General features: G+C 32.1%; 1 protein-coding gene across 1 annotated transcript in view; it reads right to left on the bottom strand.

The window, feature by feature from the left end:
- Positions 1–284: 284 nt before the first annotated feature.
- Positions 285–20,102, bottom strand: part of LOC113515495 (all trans-polyprenyl-diphosphate synthase PDSS1) — a 62,298-nt gene continuing 42,480 nt past the window's right edge. Inside the window, exons 5-8 of the mRNA XM_026899722.3 lie at positions 8,256–8,345; positions 6,431–6,562; positions 3,023–3,217; positions 285–1,751 (exon numbers count right to left, since the gene is read on the bottom strand). Of these exons, the coding sequence (XP_026755523.2) occupies positions 1,530–1,751; positions 3,023–3,217; positions 6,431–6,562; positions 8,256–8,345 (639 nt within the window). The 3' untranslated portion in view covers positions 285–1,529. The remainder of the gene's footprint in view (positions 1,752–3,022; positions 3,218–6,430; positions 6,563–8,255; positions 8,346–20,102) is intronic.

Here is a 20,102-nt window from a genome sequence, read left to right as displayed (position 1 = left end):
TTAGGTATCCTACCATACCTCGATATTTTTTTTGTCAGTAACACTGAAAAATTTCGATTATTTACAAATACTAGAACAGAGTTAAATCAAAATCGTTTATATCCTTTTTAGGGAGTGTTTTACTGATGAAAGATAACATTTTACCATTTAAAACAAGGATGTAATAAAATGTTTGTCATTTTATATAATAATAATTTAGTATATGTGCGCAACAATTGTCAAGTTCGTATGAAAGGCTCAAATTGTTTTGTCGATTTCCAACCCATGTTTCTTTCGCTAATGAAAAAAATGTTCAGTTTCATTAATAGAACACTCCCTTAAAAGGCTGTGAATAATTTTGATTTCATTCTGTATATATAAATTTAACTAATATCATTCCTTTATTAATTTCTAACGGCTTTAACAATTTTTTCCTAAATATTGTGCGGCCTAATAAAACCTACAATTTAATTCTATAACAGAGCAAATACACCACTAGTATGTGTACACTAAAGAAATTGAGGTAATTGGTTTTGAAAATAAAACTTGGGTAACTTATCCAATGACTCCAGTATTTATTTACACGTATAACAACGAACAGCCGAACTCGAGCAGGAGATATCTACACTGTTAAAATTTCGTCATGAACACTATTTTGAATGATTGATGAATGCTTTTTGTGCACTGAACACAGGTACTTCTAACACTAGACCTATAAAATTGCACGATACAAACATAAAGGAACGAAGATATAGAAAGGATTATTATACTCTTTATGTACATTATCATGTGACAACAGATTACTCAGTGACACAAGAGTATATATCAGACACAAATAACAATTGAGCATATTGTACACATGTACAGTGGTATTTGGTAACGAGTTGTCATGTACACGCTTACGAGCATCTTTTTATAATAATCGTAGATAGTACAAGATATTTAAAGTATTCTCATGGAAAATCTTAAAATAAATCAGGTCACAAAAGTTAAGGATACATATAAAAAAAAAAGGATAGGTACATACAAATATCTTCGTATAAATTACTACACATAATGCTATACGTAATATAATTTTTAATAAGCCGCGCGAGCGACGTCGACAATAGGTCAGTCTGACTGATTATATCGTAATAAAACTACATACATTTTATATGTATATTGAATATAATGCATATATTTATCAGGGCACATATAACTTGACGTAAAATATCTATGATAATATCTCGCCATATACAAGGTCGAGGCACATCGTCCGCACTGCCGCACTAGCCCGGCCGCCCAACCGCTGCATACTCATTTATTACTACGTCTCACACATTACCACCTTCACAACGAAGGCCATCAAAACTGTAGTGTCTCTAAACCTTTAGACTCCGCTAAAGGGTACACAAGACAGGTACTAATATTTTCAAAGTACTCTTAGGAGTAGTCGAGTGTAGTCCAAAAATTACTTTGAAAATGTGGATTCGAAGTTCAAACCGAAAATGGGGTCGAACCTGAACCGTGAACACTTAGAATACATTATCTATTGTTGGGATGGTGAGGTGCTATTTGATCCTATTGAGCACAAGGTCGGTGGTGACAACAAGCCCCTTCTGGTAGGGAGAGTCTGCTAGCTCGGCGGCTAGGCGCGCTGCCTCAGCGCCGTGCTTGCGCGCCAGGAAGCGTGTCTGTTCGAGTCCTCGCGACTTGTGCACCAACTCAAAAGCCTTCTCCACGTCGCCCGCCTCTTGGAATCGCCTCATTATCATCGGATTTAGTTCTGGATACTATACAAACAAGGAAATCACCGATTAAATAGATAGATAGATAGATAAACACTTTATTTGAGCCACTTATGACACACGTAAATTAACAAATGAGTTTATACAATCAAATTATTTACACTTTTTTTTAATATAAAACAAAAGAAAAAGTATGGAAATATGTTTTCACCAAGTGTGTCGCAGTGACTGAAATAGGCTACAGCTGTTTAGTTTTTATTAAACATTGAAGTTAATTAGCCGATTAGTATTTCTTAAACATTGAAATTGGTCCGATGTTTAATTAATAGAGTTTTAGACTTCAAATATCCTGTTATTAGTGGCAAACGAATTCGTCGATGGAATCGACATTGCTAGCAAATCCGTGAGATAGACAGAAATAGCAACGTCGAATGACTCATTCCAACTCACAACGACTCGCTAGAGATGTCAATTCCATCGACGAATTCGCTTCTCACATGTCTAGAGGGCCTGGGATCACGGAATATACATTGCGCAAGATGTCCCTACCTTGTACCTTTTATAAAATAATACAGCTAAATATATAATAAATAGCACAAAATCAGACAATACCTGATCCTCGAATCAGGACGTCATATTTTGTATTCAAATATTCGCCAGACAACGAATACTGCTACTACTAGCAAATACTATTTACAAATAGAAAAAAAATATATACTAATATTAGAGCTACATTTTATTTACATGGAAAATAAAGTAAATCCTTGATAAAATCTAAAGTAGCAATCAATAATAGAAGATGAGCGGTATATTTCTTATACAGATTTGTTTATAATTACTTACAACTGCTTGTTTTATTAATATACAAACATTAATTAAATAATAAAGTTTATAACATAATTTTTATAAGAATAAAAAATACACTTAATTAATTATATAACACGCTGATTTAGATATTTTATAAGTAATTAACACACATTATTAACAACTGACTCCCTTATTCATAGCAACGTCAAACCTACTTTAGTTATTAAACTGTTTTGTTTCTTGCTTTTGTGCTAAATTCTCAATTTGAATGAAAGTGACAAAACACAGTAATAGTTAAAGAAGGTTTATAGGAGTTTTTAGTTTTTATAGATAAGAGGTAAGCCTAAAGAACACGTTCCAACAGTCGTATTACGGACACGTCTATATAACGCAACGTATCCCGAATTGTCAGATAAGAGTTTGAGTTTCGTTTGAGACATACGAAAGACGTTCTACCACTGGCCCTTTCTTACACTGTGATAATATCAAAACATAAAAATATAATATACCTTTTCACAAGCGAACAATACAGGAGCAGTGGCCAGTCCTAGTTTGAGGTCAGCGGCTGTGGGTTTGCCCATGGCTTGTGCCGACGACACAAAGTCCAGCAAGTCATCCACCAATTGGAACGAGAGACCGAGGTTGCGTCCGTACTGGAACGCCAGCTCGCACGTGCTCTCATCCGCGCCACTAAGTAGGGCCACCTATAACAAACATCACTACTGAAAAAAGGAAAATATCTACTATATTAGAACATTTTGCAATCAACAGTGAGCAACATATATACCAGAGGGATTTTTCATAAAAGTCGTTTGCTTGGTTACTTTTGTCACGTTCGTGTTTCTACCGTGAAGCAGTTGTCTTTGCACGACTGTGTTTAAATTTAAAGGTGGGATATGGCAGCAAATTTACAGGGAACAAAGGCGTAACACCTTATTCCTTAGAAAAGGCAACGCATGGGGCGTATCATAGGCAAAATAGTATATTCTGTTATGTCTATGGTACTGTTTATGTCTATAAGCGACGGTTACCAACTACTTTCCATCAGGTAGGACGTCAGCTTGATTGCCATTCTAAGTTGCATAAAAAACAAATAGCCCAAACGGATTATTAATAAAGAGGACGCTAATGTACATTTTTAACAAAATATTTTATTAGTTATTTTAAGAGGATTCGAATTTTAAATCAATTCTTTTTAACTTTTATACATGGAACTTTCGTAATGGCAAGCAATTACTATTGAAGATGAGTAGGCTACATTCCTTTGATTTGAAAAAAATCTGTAATTATAAGGCTTCTAATTGATTTTCATATTGAATTATAGAAGATAATCAAGTCGTGACAAAGAAGTTAATTAAATTATTCATAACGTATATTGTGTAACATTAGGCATATAACATTATTCTTAACCTTGTACACTTATTGCGTTGTTTATTTGACACCGACGTAAAATTTGTTAAGTTTATAGAGCTTCGGTGATATTTAAAAGACTAAATACTGTTTTTTCATATTTTGTTTGTAGTCATTACTGATTTTGAAAAACAAATTTATTAACTTTGCCCGACATATCGTCATATTGATTGTCTGAAATAAAAAAGTCAATATTCTTTTCCATGTGAAACATTATTTGCTTAGATCAATAATGTCTGAACAGCGACTCTAGAAATTCATCAACAATAACGAGCTAACTTTTTTAAAGAACGAGCTTTTCAGAAAATCGCCTATTACAAGTTGTAAAAAATTATAATAATTATATTATTATTAAACTTTTATCAGGATAACCGTCCTTTTATTATATCATCCATATTATGTTTGCCATGTCATTCCGGCATAAAATGGACCACCCCCTCCTTTCCCGTGGGTGTCGTAATAGGAGGCTAAGAAAATATAATGGTCGAGGGATGTTTAGCAGCGTTCCTTTTTAAACATCACTAAAGCCTAACTGCGACATGTCAACCCGCTTGCCAAGTGTGGCAACTACTGGCAACCCTGGCTTCTGGCTTGACCGATAATTCAAACTCAATGCTAAAAATTCAATTAAATAATGCCTTAAAAGAACTAATATTAAACGAATGTGATAGCACTATTGTTTGCTCGCTATTATTATTATATATAAGTAATTTGTATAAGAAATAATGAAGTGAAGCGCTTGGTATAAGTAGAATATCTACCATATAAGGGTGAAACTGTTCCCGACAAGAACATAATAACACCGGAATAAACTAATGGAAAGAACATGCACAATCAGCCTAGTCAAGTAAAACTTGGTAAAGTATCAAGAGCTGTCCAGACATAACAATTTCGTGACCTTCGAGGTTTTATCGTTTTACTTTGGTTCTGAACTCTTAGGTTAGGAATGAGCACCCAACCAAGGTTTTCTCAAGAGATAGATTGAGGTTTTTCAAATCAGGAGTAAAAGTTTTTTTCAAATAAACAAGGCACTCGCAATAAACCTGATATTACAGGCTTACATAGGCTAGAATAACCACTATTAGGTAGACCATAATTGTGATTGTTTGATATTTGCAATGATATAATATTTTTATAGGAATTTTCTCCCGCGAACGCTCAGGCTGTGGAATAAGTTCCCTATCTAGGCTTACCCTAGAAACTGAAGTATGGAATAATTCAAAATGGGTGCATTAAGGCTTCTTCAGGGTTGACAACACGGAAGTGATAGCCCTAGTATTGCAGGCATTCAAAGGCTACAGTGATCGTTTTTCATCAGACAGGCTGTATGCTTGTTTGCCACCTTTGTGGTATAAAAAAAGAAATGGACGTATACCCGTACGTATACGTATTGAAGGCTATTCTTGTTTTACGTTTATTTTTCATTAATTAGCAAGACTAAAATTTTTAAAATGCCTAATATTAACTTAAGATTTAATCCCTCATAACCCAACGTTACATATAAAAAAATAATATTTTAAGAATATTTAAAATTGTTCAATGAAATTAACTGGCACATTTACTATTCAATAGTTAATCCTATTTACTACCTATTTCAATGTCTTTATTTAAACCGACAAAGCCGTAACGATGCCATCTTCAGTAGACTGTGTAAAATTGAAACAATTACATGAATTGTGTAGGCGTACATCTACGGTCATTGAAGTAAACGATTTCACGTTGCATGTTGGCTTCGACATCGCATTGCGTCATTACATTATTCGTATTTGGTAAGCATTCCATTTTTAAATTAAAAACCATATTTTAATTTGAATGTGTTATATATTTTTGGTACCTACACTTAAAGATCCTCGAGGTAATATTTCACCACAGGTTTTAATATTTAATTGTATTATATTTTTTCTTTGATAATCGATATATGCCTTTAGTCTATAATATGTTGACGACATTACGACAAATTGTGTGATATTTCATTCGTCAAAATCATTAAAATAGTTTAATCGCTATAAGCGACAAAGAAAGCTCACATACGTACGTACATATATGAATATCGTTTTTGATCAGTTATTAAAACAACTGAAAATAATGACTTAGACAACTAATACAAAGCGTTATTACTTTTATAATATTGTCAGTAGATTATTATGAGATATTAAAATGTTTATTAATATATTAATACTATTTATATGGAAAAATAGATAAGATTGCGTACTAATTAATAAGATCTTATATACTCTGTCTAACGTTTACTTATAAAAATTTCAAACTTTTGTAAAAAAGTAACAAAAAACATTTTCCTTATCGTAGAACGTATGCTATGCTTGTCTATGCAAATCATAGCTATGTACGAAAAACACAATCAACTTGAATATCGTCCTTATCTATAAATGTCATGACATGGACTTGACTATTGTCATGACAAATGTTCGTGTCAAATATTTCGTAAATGCATTCAAACACATCTTGAATATGCAATGCCAAATTAAAATAAATAGGTATGCAATTACCGCTTTTACAGAATTGGCAATTAGTGATGCTGTTTTCCTGTAGGTCTTTGTGAGGTAATGTGCAAACCGCTCGTTTTCAGTCTCCTTACTGCCAAGCTGCATGAACTCGCCCTGCACTAGGTCTGTTACCACCTGGAAATAAGTTATAGAGAAATTTAATAAATCTCTACTAATTTTATCACAAAGAGAAAAAAATTTATTGTTTATTTGGAATAGATAAACTCAAAAACTAGTCAACCGGTTTCAAAAATTCTTTCATCTACATCATCAGTAAATAATACAGGCTATATATTATTTTTGAACTTTTCTATTTATCCGTGCAAAACCGGGTCGGATTACTTTTAAAATAATGGATGTTTAAAATAACATTATTATATCAGGGTCTTTAAAATAATACGGTTTATAAAATAAAAAGCAAATAAAATAAATTGGCAATACTAAAGATTTTATTCCTTTTATATTAGTTACTTATCGTTATCAGAAATGGACTACAAAAATATATTTGCATATTAGCGCTCATAATGAAAACTTTGAAGTTCAGATACATTTTTACAAATAATTCAATCGATCAAAATCTTATTGTTTTTACGGATTTACTATAAGAATATTAATGCTATGGATTTACCTTGCTTACTTGCTTCAACACGCTCTAAACTAATATAATAGTTTTAAGGCTTTACATTTGAATTGGAACATGAATGGTAATGCAAAATATTCAGATACACCCAAGACCAGATATAGATATCATACCATAGCATTACCATAACTAAATCTGAAGTCACTTCATTATTGACATCATGTATAAATTATAAGATACATTAAAAATTATATTAATGAATCACAGTATAAATGTATTAGTACTTATAATAGTCTAAACAAAATATTATTTTTATATAAACAATATTTGAAAATTTATACGCATATAAAATGTTTATTACTACTTTTTTAAATATTTTTATTGCTATTTTTTTTTATCTATCATTCATGTTAATTATTTATATTATAGCATATCAGTTATATATTTTATCATATTATTTTAATTATATAATATGGTAAAAATGTATAAGGTCTTTAACATTTTTGTGTCTATGTTTGAAACATCATCATCATCATCATTTCTGCCATTATCTGTCCACTGCTGGACATAGACCTCCTTCATACACAGTCTGCCATAAGGAATGGTCCTAAGCCAGCGGCATCCTCTGACATTTGAGGTCGTCATTCCATCTAATGGGATGTCGTCCTATACTGCGTTTGCTCGTACGGGGTCGCCATTCAAGAACCTTTCTGCCTCATTCCCTTTTAAAATATATTCGCTAATATTACGAACCAGTTCTGATATTTATTTATCGAAATGGTATGTTACTTTTTTTGCAAAATTAAATGTAAAAAAAAGAAATTAACCTATTACGAAATTGTACACGAGGAGACTACAAATTTTGGAAGCGGTAATGATTACGCACAGGCATAGATTTAAATAAATGTCGCAAATACATGTACTGTGCATATCAATTTTTGACCATAAATAGAGACAAAACAGCTTGCTTGGACTAAATTTTGATTAAGTGTTTCTACATGTTACCCAGAACAAACGTAAACGTTTGACAAAATTACAAATGGTTTTTTTTATAAGGCGTGTGGTGCGGAAGGGTTTTTATTAGCAAATAATTTTAATAACATCACGGTCAGCAAGTAGTTTGGTAGTGGCACGCTTAGTTTCCGTATACATTGAGTTACTCGTTTCTCCATCTGTCTATATTTACATTACTAGGTCAGTATTATTTTGACTACAAATTATAATAACGGGAATGCCCGTTGCACATACCTGGCTAAGGACAAGTGTGACTTCATCGCTACGCAAGCGAGCTATCATCATCGACGCCACGGCGAGGATGAAGTCGCCGGCCATCGCCACCTGGAAAGATAACCATTTTGATTACTTAAAAATACATTACAAATCAAACCATTCGCTTTTTTGCTATTATACATTCTCATACATCGATATATCATCATACAAACGTTATTAAGTACTGTACTATTTTATGTCCAGAATCAGAAATAAAAAATATCTAACTGCAATAGTTTAAAATAATTAGAACAGAAGGTATAAAAATATATATTATTAGTTATTACATTCAAAAGTGCATTTACCGAACGACAGACCAGTATTGCACCAAATCGCTTAAATTAAGGTCATGTTGATTTCAATATAAAAAAAAAGATTAGTAGTAAACTCAGTCTAGTTAGAATGGTTTATGATTACACAAAATGACCTTGAAACACGTTTAGGTAAACTTTTATCTTATATATATGCATCATATTAGACGAGCTATAAAAATTGTACAAGTAACAAGAGTAATCAAATGAAACATAAATATAGTTAAATATATCGATGGCGATCATTTCTCCGGTACAGTAAGAATGCCGAGAAAGTTGTGATGCGTCGGCCGGCCGCATACTAATGACGCAGACGATTCGACGACTACGACTTCCGAGGTGCGGGTATGTGGCGCGCACTGTGGTCTGCGCCTGCGCCCTGCGGCCACTTGCCGGCCGCTGCCTCCGTTACAATCACAGGCGTAAATTTAAATAAATGTCTCATTATGTGTTTACCCAGTCGCAGTCTAGAGCGCTAATGATACTGTGCCAAGTAAAGGGTAGATAACCTAAATGTCCCTACAAGACAGTGTGACCTTATTAAATCAGCGCCTAGTGGTTGCATCCATGAAGCTATACATACTGCGTAAGACATGCTAGATATAAAGAAGTTATATTTCGGATAGGTGTTTGCTAGTAATATATAATTTTGTAATGTTACAACTAGTTGTTTAGTAGTAGCATTTTTAGTGTTCTCATAGATTGAGTAAATGCATCATCTATCTTCATCTATCTGTCTTTGATTCCGTTGCTACAGCCATTTCATGTACGGACCCAAACAGCTTAGAACAGGCATGTAAATATCGCGGTTTGAAAAATCTATTTAATCAAGTCGCTTAATGCACAAGTCGATCAACTGAACGCACTATTGTATATTTTATTGATTTTATTCGTCATATTAAAGTGACGATAGCATTCGCCTCAAAAAGAAAATCAAATATGTATCAATCACGTGACTTGATTCAAGCATTAAGCAAACATTGTTGACGATCAATCGGACGTGACTCCAGCAGTCTATTATTTCCAAACCTCTTTAGAGCATTTAACGCTCGAGACAATATAAACATTATTTCTTAAATATGAATAGAACTTTAGGAGCACTTTTTTCGAGGAAATTAAGTGATATTTAGTTATAGTTAGTCGAGTCGCAATTAGTGTCTACATAGTCGCGCATAAAAAAAAAGTTTTGATTGGTGACCTTTAATTATACATTGGCAGAGGGAAAAATACGAATGGAGACTTCCGTGTTGTTATAAATACACGAGAAAAACAATATCCATAAAAGCTTTCTCCCAGTGCGCTTTGAACGAGTGTCCGTGCTTGCCCGTTTAGGTTTTGTTACCGTTACAAATTTATATAGTCAAAGGCTATAGCTTTGATAATGTAAATTATTTAGTGTGCGATGACAGAATGTACTCATGAGGTGCGCAGCTGTACAGTGCGGACACTAGCGAAGGGATCCGCGCGCGGCGAGTTCATTAGTAATCACCGGACACTTGTTAGCCCACATTCAATGACCGACATCGGATTCCATGCACCTACTTACTGACGTTAAAGGGATATGACGGAAATGAGAGCCAGTTTTCGTACAGCATACATTAGTTAATGCGTTATAAAAAATATTTGACGCATATTTTATGTGTAACACAATAAAAAGCCGAAGTGTGTAATATTTTGCACGAGCGAATTTAAATTATGACGTTGGAAAGGTTTGGACTTAGAAAACCAGAATCCAATGAAATTATTAAAGATAATAATTACAGGGATATAGTATTCAGTGAGAATATCTTTATTACATCAATCTCAGAATACCGTAACCCAGCGAAGAGCACGCAGAATTAATAAACAACAGTTTACAAATTATTTTAAAAACAAATTAGTACACATTTTTTTACATATTTGAAGACTGAAAGGAATTTATTCACCAGCCAATTATAAGAAATGCTATGACGAAATGTTCGAACCTTTGTAAGTATAACCGAAAACGTAAGTTTAAAAATGTGAAAGTAGCGGAAGATTACGTATTTCCATAAAACAGACTGGAAGATATCCGGACTCAAGGCCGGTTTCCAACATATGAATGACACACTCCGTGCAGCGTCATGTTCTATCGTAATGTACAAATAACAAGATATTCGTATCATTTACAAGAGCTATATTCTTACTTATTTCAAATACAAATTTAAGAACTTTAAATTATATTACTACTATCCAAATAGCCACAAAAGAATAACTAAATAAGAAATTTCAAGTGTTCTGAAGAAAATTATGAACATTAGGTACATTTTTATCTTATTTTTAACCTATAAAAAACCTTCAAAGGGTATATACTTCATTTTATAAAATACATGAGCTATTTTAATTACAAAAATTAAGTTTCTTGATGTAGGTCAATTATTAATAGCAACGGGACCAACTCACGGGAGCAGGCGGCAATGGCGCGTATCGTATGCGGTTGGTTGCTCAAATCGTGCACACATTAACATACTTTCTGCCGTTGTCGGGTAGCTAAACTAAAAACGCATCCGTTACGCGTGCACACTTACCGCTACATCAATGCACGTAAATCCACGCTACGTAATTGTAACTCTGAAGTACAAAGTCCGAATTTCAACATAAATATTACTATAGTACTTGGAAATTTTTATATTCAATAGAATCTACCAATTTCTTCTTTTACAATAAAAATATTAAAAAGCAACATAACAATACCGCATAAATTACTAGTTACATACCATAGCTAAAATTATATTCATACACATATCTACGTAACATACAACTCCCATGATAAGAGTGAAAGGCTTTCACAAGAACGCGTCGAAAGTTAGCCCAACGTGAGCCACATGAATAATTTACCAGAAAAATCTCTACGATTTCACGCCAACTTAATTCTGAATGCGTTGTGGTTTCTATTCTGTAATTCATTACACCCATACATTGTAATGCAAGTTTGCACCTTCATCGAATAACTAAACTTGCAGCCGACAATAATAAATAAAGTAACCAACTCTGTATGGGAAGCTATAAAACATTTACCGTCATAATGATTAAAGTTACAAATTGAAAGCTCGCCTTTAAAGGAATAAGTGAAAATAAAAACTCCCTATTCAAGGTCATCCAGTGTCAGCCACCCGGAAAGCTGAAAGCTTCCTTATTGCTACGAAGCGGCAAAGAAAAAAAGAATCGTATGGTAAAAAGCCACTTTATAATTTCATATCAACGTGTACCTATCTATATACGGGGGAATACCATTGCAAGATTTATAAGTATGCGGAAATTCATTGCGAATTTATATATAGAGAGAAGGAATACATTCGATGAAAACTTTTTGATATAAGGATAGTTGTCTGTCGAAGGCCAATGGCTGGTTGCGACATTATTTTCACAAGCGACTCTCTCGTAACTAGACAGAGTGTTGTTTGTGTGTGTTTACTGGTGTGCGTCGTTCTGATGTAGTGGTATTTCGCAAGGCAGCCTTGACAGTGGTGGTGGGTAAGTGTAGGTGGCTGGCCCGGCTACGAGTGCGGTGCAACGGCGGACGGAAGGTGAATGTGGCGGGATGTATGTCGTACTACTGGCCTTGACTCCCCCCTCATCGTTTTTGCAAACCACGGACTTGTTATTGGCTACCACACTATTGACTACAGTCAGGTGTCCAATAAATCAATTGTCCATTGAATACAAGTAACCTAAATCTTTTGTTTTAATGTACCTAATAAATACAGTGCAGATAAAAAGCAAATAAAGAGAAATAAAAATGGATTTTTTTTACACTCAATTTTAATATTCCTTGCAAATTACAAATGTTTCACTATATTAATATATTATTCAATTACATTTTTTTAACTGTTTTAGCATTTAATTATTTTCATTGCAGTAATCATAACACATTCGTGATTACTGCTGATGTCATATTGAGTGTATTTCATACAAATAATACAAAATGTATATCTAATACCATCAATAAAAATCAATGTCTAAATCCTTTCAGAATTTCTTACAGGATGTATAAAACGAAGATTTAACAGATATTTTTATCTCATCCGCAATAAACTTTGAGCACAATTAAAATTCTTGCTTGACTGTCCTACTTTTGGTTACAGCGGTCGCTTTTGATGACATTTCTGCGCAATACAGATTTCGACATTGACACATTATATTAACAAAATTATGTCCAAACTGACTATACCGAATTCATAAGAAGAATGCAGCTAAGAACGTGTTAGACTCGGATTAATAGACTTTGTTAATTATATAATTAATATTAGAATATGGGATTATAACATAAGGAAAATTTCCGGGACATCAAAATATAAATTATGCAACAAACCCATATCATTTGTACTCGTATTAATACTACGTCTTATAATTTCTACGATAGTGGAGTATGCAAGTGAACAGCCTAAATGAGTGTGATCGATATGTGTTCAAATTACTTCTAATCAAAGTATTTTATACAGAGTGAGTGGAAGGTCCGGGTGATTGCGAAACCCGCGTGGTATCTGGTAGCGATTAGAGACCGACGAGTGGCCATCGTTTCAACACACCTGTCTTTGGATCGCAGTGGCATGTGTATCAAAATAACTATTTTTGTAGATGTACTTAATATGTTGTATGGATATGCCTTTATAAGAACAAAATTACAAAATAACATACCACATTTTGTTAATGATATAATTAGTGCGGTTGCAATTGTTTATTATAATAAAATATTTTTTCTCTTCAACATTTTTTAACACAAACTACGTACCGTAAATCGACTGTATTAGTTTTCGAACAAACTTAGTTACAACAAAATTGGAATTCGCTTTCCTTTTTAACTATCATTAAAACAAAATAATATTTATTTATATAGATAAGTAAAAAAGAACTTCCCATAAAATTATTTATTTTACAATTTGTTTAAATAAGTTAATTTATTAGACAATCGATTAATAAACAAATACTTATGTTGTTGCGAAGTAAATTCTTTGTCTACTACGACCATTAAACATGGTATCGTGAGTATCGTGTAGTACGCGGCTGCCACGCCTTACTAGTGCAACTAAGCATGAAGATGAACAGGGTGACCTTGACACAGACTACACACTTTGCTCCAATGCCCACACAATATTGCCCCATGATAAAAATATCAAACACTACATACTTATGTCCTCTCACAAATGTTCTTCACTTCGGAATGTGTTTAAATTTACTATTATGTTCTTACACACATACTTTAAAAAAACGTCGCATTATAACGTGATATGTTCAAGGTGAAAATTATTTATATATTTGATATTAGTAATAAAAAATATAGTTGTTTGCAATTCTTTGCATTGATATACGTAAGAAACAAGTAAACAATCTTAGAGTGACTTGCAGTTCGACCTTGACGAACCCTGTAAGCAGTACTAGATCCATATCAAATTAGACTGTTTTGTGCACTACTTAGGTTTTTACGAGTTACTTATAAGGTAGTGATAAATAAATACAAAAATACATACATAACAACAAAATTACAAAGCTTTCATGCAATGTAAAAACTCAGCTCAGACAGAAGCAGGATTATTTCAATATACATTGTTTATCTAAATTTATATAATATCGTGCCAATATCCATGGTCTACGATAATCACTTACTATCATTCGACCACAAGATTATTTTCCCCTTTAAAAAAAATAAACTTTCCAACACTTTATAGAAAATATTGCGGTTTGCCAAACTTTATTTTCACACCAGAAGTATATGGAGACACAATCATTTCTAACTTCATCTATTTTCATAGCTTATTTCATTCCGATTTTAGAGATTTATCTACATCGAATGATATACAGTCTACATATCTGACCCTGATACTGTATCCATAATCATACATTATCGTTCTACTGCCAGATAGTATCTTCTTACAATAAGAACACATAGCCTAATAACCACGTTGGCTGGGGAAAGAGGGCTGTGAGTAGTGGAAATCTAACAGCTCCATTGCCAGCAATGTACCCTATCAGGTCGACCTCCACGCGATTATCCCTGGAAACCATCTTGATTAATTCTTTACGAATTCGTCACTATGGTCCAACTGACCTGTTTCATCCTTACCTATCATCTCTCACTGGTGCACCGTCAGGGTATACCGATAGCGCAGGCAAGGATGCCATTTGATTGTGACCCATTAAAAAAAAAACACGTTGGCTTGGTATACGATATTATTTTTATTTATTCATTTATTGATTTATAAATTCTGCATTGTTTCCTTCGGCCAACAACCGGTTTATTTGATCTATATTAATTTATAAATTTTACTACTAAGTATTAGTAAACTATTTTATCGACGTTAAGTGTGTTTTGGGGCTTTATCGCAAGCTTGTGAAGCCGGGCGCGTTTGACCCACATCTCCCGCGTCTGCGCACCTTGCTACAGTACAGTTATAACCAGTTTTAAATTCACACTTTATCAAATACACGCCACAGTGGTGGGTCATTGGAGGAAAGTGTTGGACGAATTTTGCTTTCGACGAAACACTCGGTCATACAATGACAAACGTCATCGTCAATAGAAAGTAATAGTTCACCGGCTTTCATTCATTTATTAAAATAAATTAAGGAAACGTAAATGTGCGTAATGTTACTTGACGTCGCCTACAAAATATCAAGGTTCAAAATCCGATCGAAACCCACTTATTAACCTCAATGTTACTATCATTAAATATTAGGTACCGGTACATCTATTACATAAACCGGTCATGCGCTTGTGGAATTCGAGAAACGTGATTTTTATACATTATAATTATATTTAATAACTAGCTAAGATACTACCTGCAAGCAAGCTGACTCCTGGAGGACATTAACATTAAACTCTACGACCTTAAAAGTGTTCCTATACAAGTAGGTGCAAAGATAAACCAAACTAAAAGACTAAAACTTGTCTCACGTCTATATTATACCTATATAAGTTGTGGTTGGGAACTCTATGCTGGAAATTGTTGATGAATATATGTACCCGATACACCTTACCAGACTAGTTAAAACAACCTATGTGACGTCAAGGCAAAAAGTACAGGACGAAAATCCAAAATCATAATACAGATATTTACATAAAATGTCTATATAAAAATAATATTGTATCTATATTACTATAAATTATTACAGATGTAGAGTATGTAATCCACATTATATATAATAAATAATATACTTATATATATTCTTTTCCACACTATGTGAACATAAATATAAAAAAAAAATATTAAACAAAACGGTACTATTTAACTTGACCTTGTAGTTTGATTTATCAAGGTTCAAAATTTATTTAAATAATTTAAATAAATTAATAAAATGCGTTTATAAAGAATGCTTAAAGGTTCTGTACCAATTATTATGATTTTAACAACATAGTCAAATGCTGTGATAAAACAAATACATATCATACACAAATATAAATCTGAACATAATTATTAAAAATAATATTATTATACTCTGTGTGAAAAACACAAACTATCAGAATTACGACAATTGTTAAAAAAAAATGCCTACAGTATATTTTAAATAGCTATAATAATGCATGTGGTTACAATGGCAATTACTTCCTTATGTATGCAAATCACTCGAACTAGTGCATGCGCAGTGTAGACATTATCGCTACGATATAAAAGACATCAACGCGCACTAAAAGATCTTACACGTACTAAAACTGCATACGTCTATTAATAACAATTTATAATTTAATTTTGCTTGAATTGACACTCTCATTCTAACCCACGCAGACTAAGCGATGAGTTACAGATGATTTAAAATAAAAATCATACGGGTCATCTTAGATATCTCCAATATAAAACTGATTATGATGCACCTTTTTCAAAAAAGTAAAATTAGATTCTTAAAACAACACACAAAGGTATGTGTGAGTACACAAACTCTGACATAATTACATACTTAAAATTAACAATTATACATACTGATTTCTAATCACGAAATTATTCAAATAACTGTTTAAAATACTAATAAAAAAAGGAAATGAGTTAAATATGATTTGATAATACCAGTACTATAGCAATTGACTCATTCACATACGAATAATAACCACGTGGAATAGACGTGAAATATAACAAGTTTAAACGTCTTATTTAATGAGGTTTTGCGAATACTATAATATTTTAAAAGTAGATTTTTACCACAATATTTCTTGTTTGGAGAAGCCATAAAACATGTCTTTACATACCACGATGCATATACAAAACATAAAAACCGGCTTTCGTTAGAAACCGGACATGGTTTCATAATGTAAATCGCCAGACAATAATTTAATAATCAGTAATTTTTGTCTTACTTATTAAAATATTATCTATATTAATTTCTTCGGTCAAGCATTTTGATATTAATATATTCTTCTATCCTATAACAGACATTACATCTTTTTTTTAACGGTTTTCAATCACCTTTCGAATAGTTCCTTATTATTATAAAATCTTTCACAATTTCAGTTCCATCTTGGTAATTTTACGAATTTTGTGAAGGGTTTAAAATGATTTTTCCATAATTAGTAAATATACCATGAAATCTTATTTATTTACGCATATAAATCAAATAACTTATTTCTGCTTTTTAATATCCCTATTAACACCTTATAACACATTCAGTATATTTAATTTTATTTGAAACTACAGTTTTTTTTTTTTTTCATGGAAACCCCATTATATTCATTTGATATTTATCCGGGTATTTTTTTATGTAATTTACACAGAATAAGTTACATTTAATTTTTTTTGAATTCATTATGTGTTATTGTTATTATATTTATTGTGTAAAGATTGACGACGATTACGATTTTGATATTATTTTTTAACCAAATGTGTGGAAACATAACAACTTTTTCACAAACAAGATCACAACTTCTTTAATGAAGAGTTAAGAGCATATTAAAACTCTAACTGAGAAACAACATAACGGTATTTCCCAAATTTTCCAAGAAACGGGAAATAATGAATTTATATGGGCAAAGACAGGAGACTAGTGAGCACTAAAAGAAATATCTAAATTAAGAATTTATACTATAAAATAATATAAGTTCATATTATAATATGTATGATAGTGAAATTAGTGTTCCGTTTACGAAATTTGCTTTGATATAATTTGGATAAAAATTAATATGCATATACATACCAATATAATACATAATATACCTCTACGTACATATTTTAATCTGTACTTAATGCTACTGTATTTCACTTGAATTTTCTAATTGTCATTGTAATATTTTTTTATGTTCTGGTGCAATGAAAGGAATAAATAAATAAATATACCAATTAAAAAAAAAGAAATTTAAATTATTATAAATTTGGTATTAATATATAACTCTGTTTCGGTGGCATAGTAAAGAGTTAAAGTTATTTTTATGCAACTTAGAATGATAAACAAGCTGACGACCCACCTAATGGAAAGTGGTAACCGTCGCCTATAGACAGGAACAGTACAATGGACATAACAGAGTATACTGTATCGCCCATAACATCCCTTATGCGTTGCCATTCCTGAGGACTAAGTCTCACTGTCATATCTTACTTATGAAACCAAATAAATATATACAATATATTTTATAATAATATTTAAAAATTAATATTTCTCAATCAAATAAAGTTAGTTATATCAACGTTTTCTTGACATATATTTAAAAGTTTAAAGGTAAAAAATACAATTAATAACAACATTTTATTGTTTCGTCCAAAATATTTGAGAGAATTTCGTTTCAATTGTTGCTCACAGAATCTTAAAAAGATAAAGTAATTATTAAAAAATAAAATTGAAAGGGAACTTGTCACCGTAAACTGCCCAAAGTACGATATACATATTAAGAAACGGCGTTGAAAGCAACCGTGCAAACACGAAACACCCATTATTTTTGTACTTATCGATTACCTACTCACGAGAAAATCATTTTTAATTGGCTTGCATTAAACGAGTTAAAATGCCTATTCGATTATTACACGCAACTATGAATACAATAAAAATTGGTTTACGATTTTACTATTGAACTGCGGTTAAATATACATATTCATATGCGAACCCTGGTGTCAAACAATGTAGTGGTAAGTAGTATTAAAAAGCACTCATTGTCTGACACCACATTTAACACAAATAGTTACATAAAAACAATCAGGTAAAAAATATTTACGTAATTTCAAATCACGTAAATATTTCTTACCTGACTGTTTTTATAATAGTTCCTAGAAAGCAAAATCACTGTTTGAATTTCATTCAAAGCTACATTTGTCTTCAGCCAGATGATGTAAGTTTTAACTAAATACAAATAGCGAATGTTCGCAACTGACGATTTCCAACGTGGACTTAGATATTAAACTCACCACGAAATCACATTATAAAAATAAATTTAATGTTAATGCAGGATGCATGAAGATTATTTTAATAAAATGATGTAACATAAGTTCAATGTTTCATATGAATTCAATATCCAAATTACATCATTCATATGAGACATTATTACAATTTATAACACATTTGCAATTGTTTTAAATCATTATTGTTTTTCAAATATAACAATCTGATTGCATCAAACCAGTAGCAGTACCAAGCTGCCTAGATAATAAGCCGATCAAGTTTTTAACGCTTGGAATAGAATAATTTGTTTCTGCAATCACATTTGTAGACTGCACGGCGCCTCAATAAAATAAAATAACAGTGTGTGAAGAAGCAACTTTGGTCACGATTACAGTAAAATTATACTTTTATAACCCTCATAACAATAATTCATTTACCCTTTAAAGGTTAAACGGTTTATTGTTATTACTTTAAGTTCGGTCCTAATTTTTAAATCTTAATTTACTACTAACATGCATAATTAAACAAAAATTATTTTCACATTTACAATTGATTAAAGTAGAACAATGAATGCATACAATTAATCGTCTATGAAATATAAAAAGAAAATTATAGCACAGAGCGAATGCAATACAGTATTTTAAGTTTTTCGATACATAAAAGAAGAGCCACATTATAGATTTAAATTATATATTGCAAAAAATTTAAAAGAAGACACCCTGGAGACAAATAGGGTTGGTAACACTATATTCTTACTACGCCACCACACGAGCATACATTTGGGAAAAAATCATCAAAACAAAAATTGTATACATATCAGAAAATAAATGAAATTGTAGAGTAACAGGAAACCTATAAAGGTAGTTCGTTGACCCCACTTCAGAAATCTGTGACGTGTAATTTGATATATTGCCGGTATTGATAGATGACGCGAGTACCGCCTGAGCCTCCCCGCGCCCCAGCTTGCTCCCGCTACGGTGAAAGCTACCATTGCGTACCGCCCGCGGTGTTGCCTCTCACATGTCCTTCCAATGTCGATACCTATAATCTTCGATTGTTTACAGTAAAGTCAACAAAAATATTAAATATTATTATAAATTTAAAGAACAAAGCGCACAAAAAAAGTAAGTGTTGATTAAAAAAAATATAAACAGCAACTACAATAATAATATAATTAATTGACTATATGTAAATGACGAGATATTTC

The sequence above is a fragment of the Galleria mellonella genome, unplaced genomic scaffold (assembly GCF_026898425.1).
Source record: "Galleria mellonella isolate WM207_F2 unplaced genomic scaffold, CSIRO_AGI_GalMel_v1 utg173, whole genome shotgun sequence".
NCBI lineage: Eukaryota > Metazoa > Arthropoda > Insecta > Lepidoptera > Pyralidae > Galleria > Galleria mellonella.
This window is presented reverse-complemented; position numbering and strand designations above follow the sequence as displayed.